General features: G+C 50.2%; 1 protein-coding gene across 2 annotated transcripts in view; it reads right to left on the reverse strand.

Annotated features, from left to right (window-relative positions):
* LOC144152594 (uncharacterized) overlaps nucleotides 1-22,153 on the reverse strand; it is a 175,170-nt gene that overhangs the window by 25,567 nt on the left and 127,450 nt on the right. For both annotated transcript variants that reach the window (XM_077683912.1, XM_077683911.1), the window contains one exon: nucleotides 21,378-21,428. In XM_077683912.1, coding sequence (XP_077540038.1) covers nucleotides 21,378-21,428 — 51 coding nt within the window. The remainder of the gene's footprint in view (nucleotides 1-21,377; nucleotides 21,429-22,153) is intronic.

Consider the following 22,153-nt stretch of genomic DNA (forward strand, 5'->3'; position numbering starts at 1 on the left):
GCTACCATGCTCGTTAGAATACATGCCCTTGAGAAAGCCAACAGAGCTCCCCGCAACCCCTCATGGAGCCCCTACCGGTTGCATCAACCACATCACCTTCGACCCGTGTAACTGCCGAGCTACCGGAAATTCTTATCAGCAACACAATGACTACCAAAATACTGCCCAAATCAACGATCAAACTCAGACCGCCACAGATATGCTCGACAACATGATCTCGGACGCCACTGAGAAGCTGCTACGACTCACCGAGGCACTCACCTGCCGCATTGCCGCCCTCGAGCAAACAAACCGTACAACGTCTCCCCCCAAGCCAAAAAGACAAGGCGTCAGCGACTGATGACCACATACGCATCGATGACTCTTGAAACCCACACCGTCACTATCGACCAGCGGAATTGCTGCTCCTTTAAAAGTAAAAGACCCGAACTGGGACCCTACATGTCCACCTCACCTCCCGACATTATCGCCTTGCAGAAACCGATACACTAAAGCCGAACTATAAGGATACGAAACCTACCCCCAAGACTCTACACACAGGACTGCAATTATAACTGCCCTAACGCTCACCGCTCAACAGCATCACATCTCATCTCCCTAAGCTCATACATTCGTCGAAGTGATCCCACGAAAACCTGGACAGCCCAGCCTGTTCCTACTGAACGTATACCGCCCTGCGCAAACGCTCTCCGTGAAATTAACCCCATTCTGTGTGAATCCATCAGGATCGCCGGCGCCAGTGCACTCATTCTAATTGGGGTATTAAACGCCCCGCACCATTCCTGGGGTTATCCCACTTCCACCAAAAAGGGCACAGCATAGCTTCACACTTTTTTGCTCCGTGGAACGACTTGGCGATGCCGACAAGACAGGGAACAAGCGCTACAAGAGACACCATCCCGGATCTCACGCTCACGCGACAAGCCTCATATTTACAATGAACACACCTGACAGACACCCTTGGAACTGACTACTACATCCTTGCCATCCCTCCTCTCTCTCCCTCTACCCCACTAAAATGAACAAGCAACACCCATCGATTGGCCTTCCTTTCGCCTCTACCTCCCCACCTCCCTGCCCCCAGATGTCTCGTATCTCGACTAATGGGCCATGGAGCTCATAGCCCTGGAACAAAAACGCAGCAAGACCACACCTCATACACCGGAAAACCCATCCGTTGACTCTCACGTAGACCACCTGTGGGCTGCAACAGACAAAAGACATGTAAACATAATCGTTCTTTCAGACGCCGAATCTATGAAATGCCCAAGAAGCATCCGACTACGCGAGAACACCTCAAACCCAAAACTGGCACTCATTCTGAGACTAACTAGGAGCCCCGCTAATCCCGAAGCGCACTGGCACATCCTGCGCACTCTCCAGGGTGCGCCCCACCCCGACCCAAACAGCCACGCAGCAGCAACCACCAGCATTATCCACAACATCTCATAGAGCAAGTCCGTGAAAAACTGTTGGGTCCATTTTTACAGTCCCGTCCCCTGCACCCCCCCACATACCCATGGCTCTCAAATCCGAACCTCGATGCCCCCTTTACAATCGAGGGACTGCAACAACCGCTCACCCGTCTGACGAGAAACACAACGCCTTTCAAAGAGAACATTACGAACAGGATCCTGCGCAACCTCGACAATCATGTCCTGACCTCTCTCCTCACACTATATATCAAGCACCAGGAAGCAGAAACCCTTCCGTCCCAGCATTCAGAAATAACTCTTATACCTAAGCCGCACAAACCGACAACTGACAACCTCCGCCCCATTTCTCTGATGTGCGTCGTAAGCTTTTAGAGCACATGGCACAGTACCGACTGACTGCGCATCTGGAGGACAATAACCTGTATCTGCACACCATGTTTGGATTCCGCAACCACCTGTCTACCCAAGACGTCCTCCTCCAAATAAAAAAATTAAGGAAGCTCATGCTAACGCGTACGACTTAAAGGTAGCGAAGCTATACGCAACCTTCATCACCATCACGACGGTTTGAGTCCACGATTGCAGCTTATTTGTTTGTTCCTTGCAGCAATGACCTTCGCTTCATCTTTTTTGGTATAAGGTTTAGCTTCCTTCATCTTTGTAAGTTATATTCATTGGTCATTAACCGTTGTGTGCACAATAGCACGTTTCACCACACACCGAGCATCGGCTCCCGTTACAGGTACCGCTCACGCACCTTCGCCAGGTGGCGTTAAACGGATTTGGTGTTTTGGGCCCACCGACGTCTCTTGGCAGCATTTTCTGTGATCACGTGGGCTGTTTTCGCTCTCAGGAATCGTTTCCCTTCTCCATTCCGAACGCGACGAGCCTCGGGGTGAGCAACCTCCCATTCCTGCACCTGAGCCAGCTAAGACGCATGCGAATGACGAATCTATATCGTGAGCGCAGCAATCAAGTGACCTGAGCAGTGTGACTGCGATAGCGAAAATGTTGCCACAGTTACGCTGGAGTATTTTGCCAATCTTGGCCAATATCTCGAAGTGGATATCCTTGGCGTGGCAAACGTGCGCCGGGTTTTAACTGCTGGGTGGTCGCCACGAGGCACGAGCTCACGTGCGCCCGCTCGGCAATTTCTTGGTATTTTTAACTGCGGACACAAAAAATTACGATTTGCTAAAGATTAAAAGAGCAAGTAATTGATAGCGTCAGGAAAACACAGCTCAGCTGCATACTTACCCTTGCTGTGCAAGGCGTCTGACAATGTTACACATAGAGCCATTATTCAAGAAATTCAAGCAACGAACTGTGGACAGGCAATCTACAATTATGTTCGGGCTTTTGTAACAAACTGGACAGCCACCCATACGCCTCGGACCAATGTATTGTTCCCTTTCCCGCGAAAGGAACACCTCAAGGTTTCAGTAATATCCCCTCTACTTTTTAATATCGCCCTTTTTGATATCCCAGCCGACCTCTCAACGTTCCTGACATCCACAATGCCTTTTGCGCCGATGACTTAACGATATGAACGACAACCGGCTCCTCTGGACAACACCAAGACAACCTGCAACAAGCCATCAGCGACACTCTCGAACACTTAGAGCAACGAGGACTCACCAGTGTCCGTAACATGTGAGCTCGAACGTGAGCTCGAGGAGAGAAAGTGAGACACAGAAAGTGAACTCGAGAAAAAAAAGCGGGAACAGCAGGAGCTCGAGAGGCAGAAACAGGAACAACAGGAGGAAAATAGACGAGAGCATGAGCTCCTACTCGAGCGAGAGAAGCGACAGCACGAGCTCGATATGAAGCATCTTCATATCAAGGCGTCTCGATCTAGGCGTGAGAGTGAGAGCAGCGTGCAGTCTCCGGCGACTGATGATAAGTGACCTAACGGGAACCTACAAGGTAGCAGAAGGCATTGGTCTTTTTTTGGTTAATATCGAGCGTACGTGCGAGAGGGCCCACTTTAGCCGAGACACATGGCCGCAAAAGCTGCTGACGCTTTTGCCGGGTGAGCGATCCGACGTAATGGCTCGCTTGCCAAAGGAGGAGCCGGAGGACTACGAGAAAGTCAAGTCGAGCCTCCTGGGTAAGTACAGGCTGTCGGCAGAGGCGTTTCGCTAGAAGTTCCGCGAAGCCGAGAAAGCTAAGGGCGAGTCATACTCGGAGTTCACCTATAAGCTGAGGACTAACATGGAAGAGTGGCCGTCTACCAGAAAATCTGAGACTTTGGGCGCAAGACAGGCCAGGGGTAAACCCTGTGGATCATGCAGCTCGTCCAGCCGACGAGTTCGTCACACGTCGAGGTGCGCAGGGGCCGAAAGACGGCCAAAAAGGGTTCCGGCCGAGGTCTGATAAGTCAGGGCCGAAAGGCAGAGCTCCCCAGGAAGTTGGTGGTGCTAGCAAAGTCGTTTTCTCGGGTAGTGAAACAGACCGGTAAAACGAAAAGTTCGCAGACGCCGAGGAGCAGCTCCGAAAAAAAGCTTTTGAAGCGCGCAAACTGGTTGCGTATTACTACTGCGGCGAGACGGGGTATTTCGTTGCGAGTTGCGCGAAGGCAAAACTCGTCTTTCACGTGCTAGATCAGAGTAAGGACAGCAGGTAGTTTCGGGAGCCGTACGTACGTACGTATGCTCGTCGTCAACAGTAAACCATGCCGAGTTCTTCGCCACTACGCGGCGTCGGTGGACATGATCCAACGCAGATCAGCAGACGGGACAGATTGTTTGGGCGAAGCAGGCCGTAGCAGCACGAAACGTGCGCCGCCCGATTGCTACGGTCAGCATCGGGGGTGCCTTTGGTCAACTTGTCACGCAGGTGGCAGTATCCCCAGAACTTCTTCCGGAATAAAGGCACCTATTCTCGGAAAGGTCGGATGAGCTGTTACGCAACAAGAGGTACAATTTCGAAAAACTGCGGAGGAAATAGTCAGTGGAGCTGGCTGTGAAGGGTTGAAGTAGAGATAGTGTCGCCACCTGTGAGAGCAAAGTCGAGACTCTTAAAGATATCGAAGATAGTGCATTTCCGAAGGCTCACTACAGAGGGCAGCGAAAGTCCATTGTGTGTAAGGCCCTACTGTGAGCGGAGATGTGTCAGCGTCGTGTCATGTTGGAAGTGCTCAGGTGTGAATCACGGGAAGCCTTGAAAACGGCTGCCGACTCGAACGCACGCCGTTCGCAAGCTAACGACGTTCCGCGGGGAAGCCTAAACAATGACGTTAGGGAAACCAGGCAACACGAGCCCGTTGAAACGAATGGTGTTTCTCCGGACGCGAGTTCACAACCGAGCAAAGCTGTTGCAGAGCCGGCAGTGGAGACACTGAACAGTTTCCACGGTGCAGCTAAGCGTAGCGACGGCGCCACAACTGAGCGAGCCGTTAGCGTTCCACCTCCAACTCAGATACTCGATGTCGAGCAGCGGCCAGCCGAGCTAGTAGCGATTCCGGTGTCGCCTGAGGTTGAGCCGTCTTCTGAGACCGGGCCGCCGGTACCTAGATTAGCCATGAGAACCGGCAGCAAGAACGAAAACAACCTCTGCGACCGTGTCGCAAAAAGGTGTGGTAAGAGCTCCTATGCGCGCCTGCCAAGTGTGGGCGCCGCAAGCACGCTGTGCGCCGTGTATCAGCGGACATCGGAGTGGCCGAGAACGAAAGCGCAGGCATTGCTCGAGACGTAGAAGTTTTCTCCGCGCGGTAGAGATACGTCTCGGTAGAAGGTCGATGTCCTCTCGACCGGTCGCAGCAGCTTTCAGAGAACAGGCACACCTAATGTGCGATTGAAAATGGGGAATGATCAGGGCAGTGAGGAGATCTCAAATCACAACTCTCAGCGAGAGAAGTGGCCTGTTGCCTGACGTTCTCTACTGCATTGTTTTTCCGGAACCAGGTTTCGACCTTCAGGGTTACGTTTCTTTTTGTGTGGAACATTTCCAATTACGCGAAATGTCACCTTTCAAGTTTCTGTACTTGCAAAGTACTGATAGGCTAAAATATAACTAGCGTAGTTAGTTACTCCCGTATTTTATGGCAACTGAAAGCCTGCTAGTGCTTCAGTGTGGATTTGTCTTCGCACTTCCCGGCGGTGATCCGGTTGTGTCTTCTTGTTTTATTCTGTTGCTTGCCTGACCAAACGAGAGACGTTCTGGGGCTGTCACTATTCGTTCAGTGACCGGCCCGGTGAAGCTTCAACGCGGTGTCGTATAGCCCAGCCTTGGAGTCGCGCTTATGCCGAGCACTTCTCTTCGAAAGCATCCCTCCGGACAACGGTTGAAAACCCTTATCCATTGGGATCTCGGAACCTCGGCGGAGAAGCTGTTAAGAATCAGCCCGCCGCTCTTTTTCAAGCTTTGTGCAGCACTCCGCGGCTGTGTGGCGGAGCCTCCAGTACTTGCGTCTTTCAAGTAGGCGCTCCACCCCTGTCAGTGACTCATGCTTGCATCGGCAGACGACGGATCGAAACACGCCGCTACAAAGTCTAGATAGCTATCGCCGCTCTCTCTGCGTGATTCAAACTTCGGCGGTTGCAGACGAGGTAAGCTTCGACTTGTCCGAAGGACGCGGAAGCCGTTGCGGAGACCTCCTCTCTCCCCCCTGTCGTCGTGCTCTGCTACTACCGGCCGCTCACGAAATCTGCAGAGCGTTGTGTGTGTCTGTGCCGTTCGTGCGGTGCGCAGAAAGCAAGGAGAAGGCTTGTTTGGCCGTTAGCGTTTTGGGTATAAATAAGACCCCGCCAAGCGCTGTAATTCATTCCTGTTTGAGCAGAGAATCAATGCAATCCCTCTGATCGAGTCCTGTACTGTAACCTAGCCCGTCTGGGCATCGTCTGGGCCTGGCGTCGGCTCATCTCTCGCCATGCACTAAACATTGTTAAGGGCCTTTGGCTTCTGGGCTTCTTCAAGGCAGCAGCATTGTCTGGCCGCCCGCTTCCCCACGCTACCACAGGCATGTCGGAAGCGACGGAGCTCGGCTCGGGTACGCCTTCCCGTATGCAACAGAGTTTACAATGGTCCGTTGCAGCCTCAACTCGATACTGACTGATTCTATCCGGTGTGGAAGGCGGGCGTATATATAAAGTTTCTCCATTCATGTATGTCGCGGGAGCACTGTAGAAGCCCAGCATATATAGATCCTCGAACTGGTAAGGTTGGTGCTTAGTTGCCGGGAATTACACTTGAAATTGACGTGATGCCGTTCCTCAACCGGCGTGTCATGTGCAACAAGCGGCGCCATTGGGTCCTCCGTTCGGTGGTGCCTCCGTCCCCATGCATGTTTCTCATGAATTAGCAGCAGGGGCAGCAAGCGCACGATCGCCCGAGATTCTTGCCTTTCACGTACGCGTGGCACACTCGGATCGGTAGTTCTAGACTTGCTCATCAACGCGTAACCAGTGCGGCCATTTTTGCGGTTTTTGCGTATCTTTAACGGCGCTCCTCGCAGCTGTCGTCCCTTAAAAAAAGTCACCAATCCACGCTGTGAAGGTGATTAGAAAGCAAAGCATTAAACGACGCCCACGACAACTGCACATGCGACGTCACTTGAATTCACACACGTGGCTCTACAAAGAGTGAAAGCAGACATTCTGCCAGCGGTCACCTGGAATTCGCGGGGGTGGCGTCCCGAGCGCAGCAACATGGGCCACGGCCGAGCAAGAGTGGCGGACGCCACCGCTGTAGACCCGGCGTGCGTCGGCAGAAAAAAAAACGGAGAGGAGCGTCTTTCGGAGGGTTTGACAGCGGAACATAGCTATCTTGATATTCTAGCTCGGGGCTACACCACCTCACGACACCAGTGCAGACACCGAAACAATGCGTCATGTGAGCATACTGATTACCATTTATGCCGATAACACTAGTCTCGTAAGTTTGAAAATTGCCAGAAAGCTGGGGGAACTCTTATAATCGCTATTTCTCAGAACCAGACGCTCCTTTCTGACCCTACCTAATGAGTCAGGTGATTCTCTAATGACGCTTTATGTGCATGTGTGTGTAACGCCGCCTTCGCATCAGTTTTCACCCAAGAAACTGAGTTGTTATTTACCATTTCTCATGCGATCCTTGAATGTACCATGCCAGCAATTGCATTTTTTCCCCAGCGGCATTTCATCTCTGATCGACAAAATCAAACTTTCTCCTTCAGCTGGCCTAGACAATATTACATCGAAACTTCTGAAAAATACTAAACATATCTGTGCAGCATATCTCTGTCTACTATTTTCGCAATCATTTTCAACGGGAATGCTGCTTTCAGAATGGAAGCATGGAAAGGTCGTTCCAGCCCATAAGTCGCGTAACTCACCAGGCCCGAGTGCGAGCGGCGGAGCAGCCATCGAGCTCCAGCGGCTACGTCGAGCGGTCGCTGGCGGCGAAGCTTCACCTGGTAGAGTCACACGGTTGTGACCTGTGGTTCCACTGGTTGCCATCTTATGTCGGAATCACCAGCAATGAGGTAGCTGATGGCCTGGCCAGAGGTGCTGCTCGCCAGGATAGGGTTACCTGCCTCCAGTGACCTGAGGCCCTTCGACGCCGCACAACCAATCCTGGCGCGGGAGGGGGAGACGATGTACCCGGACCCAAGAGTCATCAGCGGCCAAGCTTCACAGGCCCTGCCTGCCCGCATCAGCAGGGAAGCCCGCTCCATACTCCTCCGCATGCAGCTTGATTGCTGCAACGTGGCAGCCCGCTTGCGCCGACAAGGCCGCCGGTCGCCGTCCACATGTGCTGACTGCCCAGATCAGGATATCCTGGAGGACATGCTCTGCTCCTGCCGCCAGCACGATGCCCCGCGAGCAGAGCGTCAGGCCTCACTCCAGCGTCTCGGGCTGCCCAGCCACATCCTAAAGGTCCTGCTTTTCTCGACAGGCCCCAACTCCACCAGGCGGGTAGCCTTCCGACTTGTCCTGGCCTTCTTCGAGAAGACCAACCTCGTCCAACGGCTGTAGCCCAATGCGTGCCGGCCAGCCTTACGCACTCCTTATCTTTCTCTCTATGTCCCCATTTGTTCTAACCTTTCCCTTTTCATTCCCCCTCTCCCCTTCCCCCGGACTGGTGAACTCCACATGAGTTCAAAATATCCCCAGTCCTCTTCTTTTCCGTCTGGATCAAATAAACACTATCTCTCTCTCATCTCCTCCTGCTCTTTAAAATTACCATGATCAAAATCACAAAAAAGCTGCAAAGCGTTCCCGAATTGTCTTTACTCCTTACTTTACGACATCGCAATCTGGGCTTCAAAAGGATCGCTGGCTGAAGGAGAGGCGCTTCAAGTGGCTTCAAACTGGGTGGGAAAATTTGCTGGACAAAATGGACAACAATTCGCAGCGGAAAAATCCGAAGTGTTTGGAATTCATAGCCCCTGCTTCGTAAGCCGAGGGCAAATAAACATACGCTTGGAGATCTCACAATACCTGGAAAACAAAGTGAGAGTACTATGGATGTTCATAAAGGCAAACTTCACCATAGAAAATATAAAGAACTCAACTGTGCAAATTGAAAGAATAGTGAAAAAAAGTAACTAAAAATTGGCTGGCGATAACAATACTCCCTAATGCGATAATTGGGCGCAACTGTTTAGCTGTTTTGGAAGGAAGGAAGGAAGGAAGGAAGGAAGGAAGGAAGAATGTAGAAGAAAGGCAGGAAAGTTAACCTGGCTAGAGCCTAGTTTGCTATCCTGCACGTGGGAAAGGGGAAATGGGCAAAAAAAAGAGAGGAAAAAAAAGAGGAAAAGTTGGACCAGACACGTATGCCCAGCACTGAGGCACTGACAGTGATTGACACTGGAGGCTCTCAGTCTATAGCCTAGTGTTCAATTTCGCCGCCCGTAGAAAACGTAATAGTTCCTTAGTCGCCTTCTGAGCGGATGACTGAGAAGGCCAGTGGCACAGAATCTTTCCCTCCGAAAATGGTCGCCGAGAGTCCAGGTTCCTCAGCGCTGACGACAGCTTTTTTCTTTCAGCCGAGTAGCGTGGGCACTCGCATAAAACGTGGCGTATCGACTTCGCGAAATATTCTGCGGCAGATAATTTCAGACTTTCATATTTGTCTGGTTACGGAAAAGTTGTATTTGCAGTGGCTGACGAAGCACATGCATCGGTTGCCTCGCCCGGGCTTCTGCCATCGCCACGAGGGGTTCTGGCGTCGGCGGTCCTGAGCCTCCGCTCTGGCAGCTTCTTTAGCTGCAGCGGCTGACGAAGCGCACGACCGCTTGCATCACTCGCAGTTCTGCACTCACTCCGGATGGCTGCAGTGCGCTGAGGCAGCACTCGTGGGTTTTATCGAGGGCAGCTGTGGTGAGCCTCTGCGCCGGCGGCGCGAAGTGAGTCTCAGGAAGGGACCGCGAACTGCGTCTTAGGAAGCGACCTCATATCGTCGTCACGGGCACACCACCCTCAAGTTTTCGCCAAGCGTAGCGCAGTCGAGCGGCTCGTGCGGGCACCACACATACTGCCTCCTCCCCTCCGCACAATTTCGGAAAGGTACTGACTACAGTGACGGGGCCCGTCGCTTTAAAATCTGCACTACAGTGACGGGGCCCCGTCACTTTAAAATCTGCACTACAGTGACGGGGCCCCCTCAATATAACAAAATCAAAACCAGCCGATTAGCCGCCAGTTCCCGTTCAGGGATTTTGGTGTAGTGACGTGGATGCTTGAGAAGGGTTTGTTCGTGCCCTGGGGAGCAGACTGCTGGCTATGCAAGAAGCCGGAAACTGTTGAACATGTATTTTTGGACTCTTGGGAGGCGGTGTTTTTGTGGGATGTTCTTCAGAGAACTTTGAAAAAGGAACTCCCCTTGGATCCTCATGGTATACGGTTTCTCGCAGTTGAAAACGATAATGGAGTACCTTACGACCTATTGATGTTGCTGGTCCTCCACGGAATATGGAGGTCTCGATTGGCAGCTCGTTACTCGGACGTTGATGGACGGCCCGCGAGGCAGTATTTCTGTGAAAGCGTTCATCGCATTCTAGGAATGTGGAAGGGTCAACCTTGCACGCTCGAGTGGCTGCAAGAAGTAGAGAAAGTGTTGCCTATGCCCCGTTTTTAGACATAATACGCTTGCTTAGGCAAAGCTAGCGTTTTTTATCTGCAGCACGTTTTTGTGATGTCTGAAACCGGAAATTAAAAAAAAGGGATTTGGTGTAGTGGTTCAGCCGCTGTCTACGGACGTTGTAGTCCGTGGTTCGATTCTCGCATCGAGTTTTTTTATTTGTGTGTGTGTGTGTGTGTGTGTGTGTGTGTGCGTGTGTGTGTGTGTGTGTGTGTGTGTGTGTGTGTGTGTGTGTGTGTGTGTGTGTGTGTGTGTGTGTGTGTGTGTGTGTGTGTGTGTGTGTGTGTGTGTGTGTGTGTGTGTGTGTGTGTGTGGCCGCGTGGTTAGCGTTTTGTAACAGCAAAACAATGCGCGCGGTGAGAGCAGTCGGTCTTGGTTTTTTACTCAAGCGGCCGAACCGCTCCCGCTCACTGGAGCCAAGGCCGACGTAGCCATCGCCAGTTACGCCCGATCGCCTGTAATTATTACCAGTGATTAATCATTAACAGTGACTCTGGCTAGTCAGTGGGCGGAAGCGGTTTGGCCGGTTAGGTAAAAATCAAGAGCGACTGCTCTCGCTGAAATATTGTGAAGCGGGCGTCGGGTGGCGACTTGGAGATCCGTTTGGATAGAGCTAGAGTTAGTCCGACCATCTGTAATTATTAATAATGATTAATAATTATCAGTGATTCTGGCTAGTCAGTGAGCGGTAGCGGTTTGGCCGGTTGGGTAAAAATCAAGAGAGACTGCTCTCAACGCGAGTTGCGTTTCCTCTGCACGGAACTTTAGGGGGCCCCGTCACTGCAGTGCAGATTTTAAAGTGACGGGGCGCCGTCACTGTAGTCAGTACCTGTCGGAAAAGCGTCTCGCGCCGTCACGGCGAACCGCCCTCCCCTCCTAATTCATCCGCAGTCTCCCCCTCTGCTTTCTTTCGCTCTTCGGTCTTGCCACAGTTCGCTCGATGACAACGACGGCGACTCCCCTCAGCCGACGAACGGGTGCCAAAGGGCTGCGCCCTGAAACACCGCCGACCTCAAGGAGGAGGAATGTTGCGATTACGTAGCCGCCTGGCATGTACCAGGTGGCTCCATAATACGCTTTTCCAATGCCTTAAGAGAGCGGAGACAGATCAAGCCAGCTGTCATGCTCCGCATGCACAGCTTACCAAGCGGCTCTCGTCCTCCCAAATTATAAAACAAATGCAAAGCTTATGACATGGAAAGTATCCGACACCTTCCAAGAAGTCATAGAGGCACTCCTCATAGCGCAAAATTGACATCTACTAAAAACATGCCCGGAGGGCTATTCTGCAAAAGAGTGGGGTCCTCCGCGTATGTATGTTTCTTTTTCTATCTTTGAGTACCATTTATGCCACATTGCTGAGTCCATTATTATGAATCAAGCAGTGTACTTTTCACCCCTTTAAGCAATGCGATTATGTGTATCTTTGTTCTGTTTTGGAGTACGAATGTGTATTTTTTAATTTCTTCATCGTCAACAGGCAGCGTTCCCCCTGCCGCTTCCCGTGCACCGCCTGTTCCCCGACTGCCTGCCACAGTCTACAAGATAATTATACGCCCGCGCTCGGGCCTTCGGGTCTAAGCTTGGACCACCAACCAAATAACCAACAGCCTGCAAGTCGCCAGCAACATACCAGCCGCACAGTTCTACTCCCAAGTCACGGTACAACCCCAAGCCCAAAGCAACCTCATTGCGGTAAGCACTCCCAATGAAGCCATCGTTGACGCCCTCCGTTTCCTTACCGCTATCCAACTCGGCTCTACTGCATACGAAGTTACGGCCTACATGAAGCCGCCCCCGGGTACTTCCCGGGGCGTTATTCAGGGCATCACCCCAGGCACCATCCCGCATGAACTGCGCATGGCCATCCATACCACCGGCCAACCTATCTTGGACATCAGAATGCTCGGGAAGTGCATGCATCACATATTGCTTTCGACGGACCTCACTTTTCATTTTTTGTGAGGGCGCACAGTGCCTTAACTCGCTTTCGCCCTTACCGCAATACATATCAGGGCTGTGCTCAGTGCGGCGAACTTGGTCACCGTCAAGACATCTGCCCGATCCCCACAGGAACATTTGCGCGCAGTGCCACACCCCCAACCCCACTCCGACCCATGACTGTGTGCCCTGCTACAAACTCTGTGGACTTACACTACCGCCAGCAAGAAGTGCAAACGCAAGCTGAAGCCATCACCCCCACCTTCTTTCCGAAACGTCATCAGCCAAGCCCTACGCAAGCTAACTACCCAAGACTGGCTCCCGCTGACTCAGCAAAGGTCAGCAATTGTCTCTCCTCCAACCACTGCTGCCCCACCACAAAATACTGCTCCAACCACCCTCCACACAACCAACACTACCTCCCCAGCACCTGAAACAGTAACCCTCCACCGAGAAGAAAATGCACGCCTCAAAAATCAGCTCTCTCAACAAACACACCAGATTAATGCATTGCAAGCCCAAATCACTGAACTGAAACAACTCATCACGGCGAACAACACCTCCAAGGCAATGCAGAACTCACAACCCTCATCATGCGCCCCCTCCCATGGTGATGTTATCCAAAATGACTCCATGCCTACACCTATCGCCCCCACCTTACCGCAAGTACAAGAATTGATAAACTTCGCCACAGACAGCATCAAGGCCTCTCTGTCAGACGCAGCCAAAACCATAAACACTCGCATAGACCGAATGTAACACCGCTTCCAAAACTGCGAAGAACGATTAGAGCAACTAGAACACCGCCAGGGTAAAAAGCACAAGTCCAAGCAACATCCCCTGCCTCCTGACCCTGAACAAATGGAACTACCTGATTGCGACAATGAGGAATCCCTTTAATTTCCCCCCTGACCAGAAGACCACCGTGGCTCCAAACAAACTGCTTGTATGGCAATGGAATTGTCGCTCGTACACCAATAAACGCGACCAACTTCTTCCGCTCGCTCCACAGAGCAGACCAGACATCATCGCATTACAAGAAACCGGCACTCCCCACGTTCAGCTCCGCGACTAGACGGCTTATTCGTCAAATTCAAACTCCCGCACTGCAATCCTTGTCCGCATGATCCTTACTGCGCAGATTCTAACCCTACCAAGCACAATAGACCACACGTTTATAGAAGTTCTCCCTGCCCACAAGTCCCAACGAAGCATGTTCGTACTTAACATTTACAGTCCTCCAAAGCATCTGCTTACCGGAATTCATGACCTACTAAAACAGGCCACGATCAGTGCGAAACACTGCCCGCTGATTGTCCTGGTGATTTTAACGCGCTGCACATGACTGGGGCTACGGACGAAATACCATCAAACGCACCAAACTGCAAGAGGCCATCCAGCAATTTATTTTACTATTCAAAACCACCCTCAAACGACACCTCGAATAGGGAATAGCGTTTTCCAAGACACCACCCCTGACCTCACGCTTACCAAGAATATCAAGGACGCCCGTTGGGAAGTACGACACACACTCTGGGCAGTGACCACTACCTCCTTGCGCTGACGATCACCAATCAGAAATCCGCACAACTCCGTTTTGGCACTGCCAGATTAACCAATTAGAAGAAGGTCCGCGATCATCAACAAGATGTACCAATCACAGACATAGGACAATGGAGCCAAGATCTAATTACCAGACTCGGCAAGTACACCACGGAAATCCCCCTTACCCCTGACTACCCTGCAATAGATACTCATTTGCAACATCTGTGGGATGCCCGCGAAGGACTACTTAAACGCTGGAAAAAACACCGCACAAATCGAAAGCTCAAACAACGCATCAAACGCATAACAAAGGAAGCAGCCGAGTACGCCGCACACCTAAGCAGGCTGAACTGGAGTCAGTTTTGTGACTAGCTGCAAGGTACACAAGGAACCCGCAAAACATGGCATATCCTCTGCAAGCTGCAAGGAACCCGCAAAACATGGCATATCCTCCGCACGCTGATGGGCACACGAGAAACGAAAACAACTATAACTCATCAACTTCGTCGCCTCATCCATAACTACCCGGGCTCGGAACAAGCGATACTTCACGACCTCATGCAAAGCTATGCAAGCTCCCAATCTGACTCCCTTCCCCCCTTTCCCGTGTACACACGACAACCTAACCCTGAATTGGACGCCCCCTTCACGCTATCCGAACTCGAAGCCGTCCTTCACAAAATTACACGCAATACAACACCTGGCAAAGACAAGATACCAAATAAGCTCCTCAGAAACCTGGACCATGCCAGCCTTGATCCCCTTTTGGGCTATCTAATTGAACAATGGGCGTAAAGCACTATCCCACCAGAATGGAAACATGCAGACATCACCCTTACACCTAAGCCTAACAAACCCCTCAAGTTGGACAATCTCCGTCCCATCTCCCTGACCTCCTGCGTGGGAAAGCTCTTTGAACACCTCGTTCACAACCGCATTTCTCGATACCTAGAAGATGATCACCACTTCTCCGACACCATGTTTGGCTTCCGTCCCCACCTCACAACGCAAGACATACTCTTATACCTAAAAGAAGACCTCCTCGACCACCTTACTTCTCACAATCGCTATATAATCCTGGCACTTGATATTAAATGCGCATTTGACAATGTGTCCCATGAAGGCATACTCGCCGGACCAAATTCGACAAACTGCGGACAACATACATACAACATTGTTAAAGCATTCTTGACAAATCGTACAGCCACAGTGGGGTTAAGCCACCTAGGCACTCCCCTTTTCCTACACGACCACAAGGCACGCCCCAATGATCGGTAATTTCCCTCTTCTATTTAACCTGGCAATGAAAGACCTACCTCCGCTGCTGCAAGCCCTTCCGCTCCTCAAACACGCCATCTATGCGGATGATCTGACACTCTGCACCTCCACTGACTCTATTGGACAACAACAAGACACCTTACAGCAAGCTGTCCACATCATGCAAGACTACATGCAACAAAGATGTCTGACATGTGCACCCGAAAAATCATCGATTCTGACTCTCACAAAACGGACCCCTCTTCGCGTCAAGGACAAAATTCCTCTACCGATAGTTACCTTGAACGGACAAGCAATCTCCCATGCTTCTCAACTTCGTATATTAGGTCTCAATATCCAACAAGACGGTCCCAGGTCACAAACAATCCTACCATTACAGCGCACCGTAACCCAGCTAACACACCTCCTACATCGAGTAGAACAAAGACGACACGGCCTTAAAGAACATGAACAACGAGACTCGTCCAAGCACTACTAACAAGTCGCATCACGCACGGCACACCATACCTACTCCTCAAAACTGCAGAAATCAAGAAGCTCGACATTCTAATCCGCCAAACTTACAAGACAGCACTCGGCCTTCCTTCTACTACAGCAACCAAGAAATTACTCCAACGGGGCCTGCACAATACATGGCAAGAACTTATCGAAGCCCACAAAGCCACACAACTACGTCGGCTCACCCTTACACCCACTGGCCGGAACCTACTCACCACACTCGGCTACTCAGCTCAAGCTCGCCATGACCAAAAGGAACGAATCCCTCTCTCAATCCGCCAGCAATTGCGCATCGCCCCCATACCACGCAATATGCATCCAGAGTACCACACCCCCCGCCGTTAAGCCAGAGCTCACCACCATTCGACTGCATACGCCCAACAAACTACCACTCGGTACGTAGATGCTACGGCATACAATCCCCAAGCTTTTGTTTCCAGCGTCACCAATCACCAGGGACAAGAACTCACCGCCGTTACGATTCGCACCCCACAGCCCACCACAGCGGAAGAAGTCGCCATTGCCCTCGCGTTACAAACCACAGAAGATTATATCACGATCCTAAAAGACTTCCAATCAGCCTGCCACAACTACCTCACCGAGCGCATCTCTCATCAAGCCCTGCGAATTTTACGTCAGAATCTCCATATGCCCCCCGCAGATATCGTATGGACTCCAGGTCACATGGGATTAGAAGGCAATGAAGCGGCTCATGCCGCGGCCCGCAAACATGTACTCCGGGCCGTTGCCGACTGCCCTAATAACTCCCTCCCCTTCGCCCCGCCCCCAACCCTGTCCACGCCTCTCCTCACATACACCGATATCCTCGCCCACTATAGGCTACAACGACAGAAATACCCACCTCCTCACCATACTCTCTCCAGGACCGACGCAGTTACACTACGCAAGCTGCAGACAAACACCTTCCCCGACAATATACTGTACCACGCCATGTTCCCTACCCAATACCCAGCCACGTGTCACTTTTGTCCAAACATGGGAACTCTCTACCACATTACCGTAGAATGCCCCAACACCCAACCTTCACTCCCCAACATCACCACACAGCAGTGGGTGGAGTTGCTAGCCAGCTCCGACCCCTCTACCCAGCGCATGCTGGTAGAGAGGGAAACACGAGCAGGTCACCTCCAAGGCATCCTGGACTGAGGACGCCTCTCACCGGGCGGGCGCCCTAACATCGCGCTTGCTGTCTTAAATAAAGTTTATTGAATCAATCAATCAATCGTCAACTGATGCACTGTCTTAAAGTGTGCTAATACTGTACTTTTGTGACATTCACTGTTTTAAAGGACGGGTACGCCGCCAGCCAAACCTTGTTATGACTTTTTGTCTTTACCTCCTAGCCTCGTGTGATGAATAAATTTGAACTTTAATTCGAATGTGTACGCCAAGGATTCGAACTCAACCCTGTTGAGCAGCTTAGATGTGTTCACCAACCATAGTCAAATGCGCGCGCGCAAGAAGTGCCCCTCATAGCGGATAAGCGTGTTTTCGCCACGGGTATATCCATACCAATCGCCGACCCACGGCCAGGTGGGCAGTGGAAGTGTCGAGGGACTTCCGCCGGAAAATATCAGCCTCAGTGTAAAGGTGATCGGCGGCCTGTCACTTCATCACCGAAAGCCCCCTAGGCCCCCGAGACGCAGACAGCCGTGAAAAAACTTGGTCCAAGGTATATTAAAGAGGATGGGATTAAGGTTAGGCCCTTGCGGTACCCCCGAAGCGAGTTGGGTCCAGGCGGCCCGAATGGATTTCATACGCCGCGAGGAACGCTCGCGCTAAGTTGCGAGCTGTTTCCCTGGGTATGGCTCCGTGAAAGCCTCGAGCACGAGAGACGGTGTTAACAGATTCCTTTTAGTCTATTATGTTTGCAGGGGATGTACGGTATCCGGCATCTGATTTTCCCTAACAAAGTCCTCGGAATGAAGTCGCTGCCGTGGGAACACAAGTTTGGCTTGAACCCTGCTTGTGCCAAGTGGAAGTAGTCGTTCTATTCCTACTGGCGTGACCATCCTCTGATGTTGGACACAGTGGAAGTTTATTGATAGCAGCCGTGCGTTGGCGCAGAGGGTGGGGTCGTATTAGTACGACCACCACATGCTTGAGGGTTATATGAACTACGCCACTTACCCCTATACTAGTAATGACCCATATCTTGGTAATGCCCGAGGAATTACCAAGGTATGGATTTGGGTTTCGCTGTAGTATTTTTTTAGGTGCGGAGTACCTTAGGACCGGACAATGTCCGTCCGCGTCCGTGTATACAGCATTTGAAAATCGCAAAAAAATCAAACAGCCACCGGCAGGATTCGAGCGTGTCTGGTAGACTAGACAGAGTTAGTGTTGGTCGTCTGACCCATTTGGCTACAACCGTTTCTTTTTATTTGTTACGGGCTTGGTTGAGTGAAAAAAAAAACAATGACACATGCCTCCACGCAACATAACGTAAAAACCCCTTCAAACAATGACACATGTCTCCACACAACATAATGATAAAACCCCTCCCGCTGCTACGGGTGGAGCGTGTTAGAAGCGTTTGAAACTTGGAAATTCAGATATTGAAACTCCTCCTGTGGTTAAGTGTCTGGGTGTATTGTTCGAGGAACACATGTCTTGGGATGCGCAGCTAAAATCTACAGCTGCTAAAATTTCTAGGGTCTCGGGTATACTTTGCAAAGTACAATTTTATTTGCCAAGGAGTGTGAAACTTCTTTTTTACAATACTCTTTTCATGTCTGTCTTGAAGTACTGCTTTCTGGTGTGGGGGACGACTACTGGTTCCAATATAAATCAACTACACAAAATACAAAAAAAGGCAGTGCGAGGTATCATATACGCGCCATATGAGAGTCATACTGAACCACTTTTTAAAGAACTATATTTATATCCACTCCCTGACATTTATAAAAACACAGTAACGAAACGTTTTGAAATCAGAATTAAAAGAAAAAACTATTTTCTTACAACTACATCCATGTTGACCCTAAATAATAGTATACGTGACACACGTTTTCGTGAAAGCTGGAACGTACCACGCAGCCGAACAAACTACGGGGACCAGATGTTACGCTTTCAACTGCCACACGTACTAAATGAATAACCATTTTATTGTTTGCACCTTTTATCTGGAAGTTTGCAGTGCGCGTATTTTTTTTTTCAAGGATTGTGTTTTTTCGCTCGGCAAATCACCCCATAGGCTATTTCAGACGTTTCCGTTAGATGATTTCTTGTTTTCATATTTTCTGGTGCCTCCTGCGCTTGTTATACATAATTTCTTTTTGTTTGACCTGTATTTTTGACACGGCTACTGGAAACTTAACAGTGCGCGTATTTTTTGTTTATTAATGCCTATGCTCCAAATTACTGTTTTTCCTTCGTGTTTTGACGTGTATTGTGACGAGCGCAGTTGTTCAAGATGTTTTTAATTACTGTTTTCCTTTTCCTTGCTTTTACGTGTATTTTTGTGACAAGTGCTACTTTTCAACGATGTTTTCTGCTTGCTAAGTTTTCTTTCAAATTGCATATGCATTATTGCTTTTCAAATATTGTTGTCTTGCCTCCTGGCAAGTGGACAGGCCAGTGGACGCCTTCAAGCCCGTTTTATTGGCTTTTTGTTCATTGCCCTCAGCATCTGTATCGCTTGATGTTGATGTTGAAATAAAGTTTGATTTCAGGTTAACTAGTTCATCCAATATCTTAGTCTTGCATTTTCATTACATCTCTGATATAAGCAATGCTTTCAATAACGTATTCCCTTGCCGGTCGTGCATCCGGGTCTGCATGTCTCACGGCCATACGAGGTTTCCAGAGACTGTGCAGGCTCAAGGCCATAAACATGTCGAGTGGCATGCCTCCATCATTACGCTTTGGAAGGAAACGTATTCCGTACGGAGATACCGGCAGTTCTTTCTTTAGTGTCCGCTGGAGAATGTCCCAGTGGAACACTGCGTCAGAACAGTCCAAGAAAATGTGTTCTATGGTTTCCAGTTTACCGCAATGTCGACAATTCACTGACCCCGCTACAATTATTCCATTCTCCCGCAGCCAAGGACTGACGGGTAGTGTTCCGGTATGTAATTGAAAGAAGAAACTTTTCACTGTTGACTTCACAGGCACTTGTTTAACTCTCCTTAACACGTCTTTCCCCGTCCCTGCACAGTATGAAGAGCGATAATCAGGTACCGGTAATGCCACATCGATCACATCCTTGTATGGTTTCTTTCTAGGTACCAGAGCAAGGTATTCGTTGGAAAACCTGGCCTTCAGGAATTGAAAGGCCATAACGACCTCTTTCAAGTAGCCTCGTGGGGCTCTTGGTTTTAGTGCACTGGAAGACACAACGAAATATCGCAAATATTTCACCAATCTCGTCTGGAACACCTCCCCCACTAGATACCTTGGTGTGCCATTACAATGGTACTAGAAACCCACTGAGTGCAAATCTAAAGAAACTGAAAGAGTCCGGAGTGAGACGCTAAAATGGGAGGGTCATGATATGTCAATATTTTCGCGCGCTTCTGTCTGTATTGTATTTTTGGTTGCTAAAATATGGTATGTGCTTCAGGTGTTGTGCATGTCAAGGGTCAACGTGAAAAAACTTCACAGGGTTTTTTGCTGAGTTATTTGGCGCTCAGGGTGGGAGCGCATGGGTCGTACGAATCTCTTCATTTCCGTTAAAAAAAGAGGTGTCGGACTGGTGCACCTATTTCTTAGGCAGGTTGTCTCTGGGTTTATTTTTCTGAGAGACCAGACAGACCCTTTTCTACGAACAGCTGTGCATTGGGCTACCACCGTGAGTTAGCATCCTAGAGTGAAACGGCTTGCTCACTCGCCTGTTACGGTGCGGAGTACATTAGGACATCCCAATGTCGGTCCGCGTTCACCCGTGAGCACACCACCATCAAGTGAAAATCAAGCGAAATTCGATTTCAGCCGTGAGTTGCAGTTTTATTTAGGGAATAATCAAGGTGCAACTCACGGCGCAAATCGAATGATGGTCCGGGAGGAAATCGGATGTCACTCTGGGCGCAAACTGGGTGTCATTTCGAGTTCCCGTACTCCGCACCCTCCACGGAGTGGAGATGCTGCCATTTTATTGTACTCCCCTTTTCTCCGTGCACCCTAGTGCGATCCTAATCTATAAATGCCGCATCGGTCTGTCTGTGGTCCACCTTCAAAGTGTAGTCCACTGTATTTGCACTCTTGTTGCTGTAATAATGGCAGAAGAGGCTTTGAATCTATAGGTTGATTGACAATTTGAATACACATTCGTATTAGCTATTATGTATTTCATTATAATTTATGGCGGTCGTATCTGAACCTCCAATCAATATTTGGCCGAATAATAACCTTACGTTTGTGCAATCCTCTGCTTTTTACCATCACATACCTTGATGACTGTGTGGCTCGCTGGACTACCATTAAACATTGGGCGTCTGTGGGATGCGGTAATGAATTGGCGTTTTTATATAATCTCCGCGCGTGTTTTTTGGACTACATCAGGGGATTGATTTTCGGTCTGACGGGAATCCTCGTTCCGAGAACACGTATTATTGGATGAAACGATACAAACTGGCCACTATGTTGGGCACTCACCCAGAGGGTTTGGAGCTTCGCCTCTTCCTCGTCCGTAATATTGTGCTTCTCCTGGAATTCAAAGTGAGACGGGAACAGTTATAGAAAAAAATGTCCAGGCAAAGACAACCTTCTCAAATAAAACTGATAGACTAAGTAACAGGGGAATGGTATTTCTTGAATGCTTACTAATATCCTTAGATGATATTGTCACGAAGTCAAAGACGACGCAGTTGTCTTCAAAGAAAGCGAGTTTATTGGAGCGAACTTGTGCTCCCCCAACAAAACTCAAAGAATACGCAGGCGACGAGACAGCAGTCAAAAAAAGTGCCGTGCGTCGGCGAGCGTCAGAGTGGAATGGAGTGCCGCGGCTTCTGATCTGCAGGCTTTTTATCGTTAGGCGAGACTGTTTCTTCAACCGTCGATTTATATCCAGAACAAAGAAGAGATAACACATGGGGAGGGGTGCGGACAACGACGGTGCGGACTACGACGGGACAATGCGGGTGACATCGTGAGTTACTGAAATGCTCTGCATTTAAAAAGTCCATTCCGAGAATTACGTCGCGGGAGCAGTTGGGCCAAATGACGAACGCAGCAGGGTACGTGGTGACGCGCGATGTGCACGTTCCACTGGGCGTTACAAGATGGCCTCCTGCTGTGCGTATGTGCGGACCGTCCCATCTGGTCGTAACGTTCTTCAGCTTAGACGCGAATGATCCGTTCATGACTGAGCAGTCGGCTCCCGTGTCGATGAGGGCGACTATGTCAAAGCCATCGATGGACATGTGGACGTT

This window comes from Haemaphysalis longicornis, unplaced genomic scaffold (assembly GCF_048455015.1).
Source record: "Haemaphysalis longicornis isolate Haplotype H1 unplaced genomic scaffold, Haemaphysalis longicornis Haplotype H1 scaffold_9, whole genome shotgun sequence".
NCBI classification, from domain to species: Eukaryota; Metazoa; Arthropoda; class Arachnida; order Ixodida; family Ixodidae; genus Haemaphysalis; species Haemaphysalis longicornis.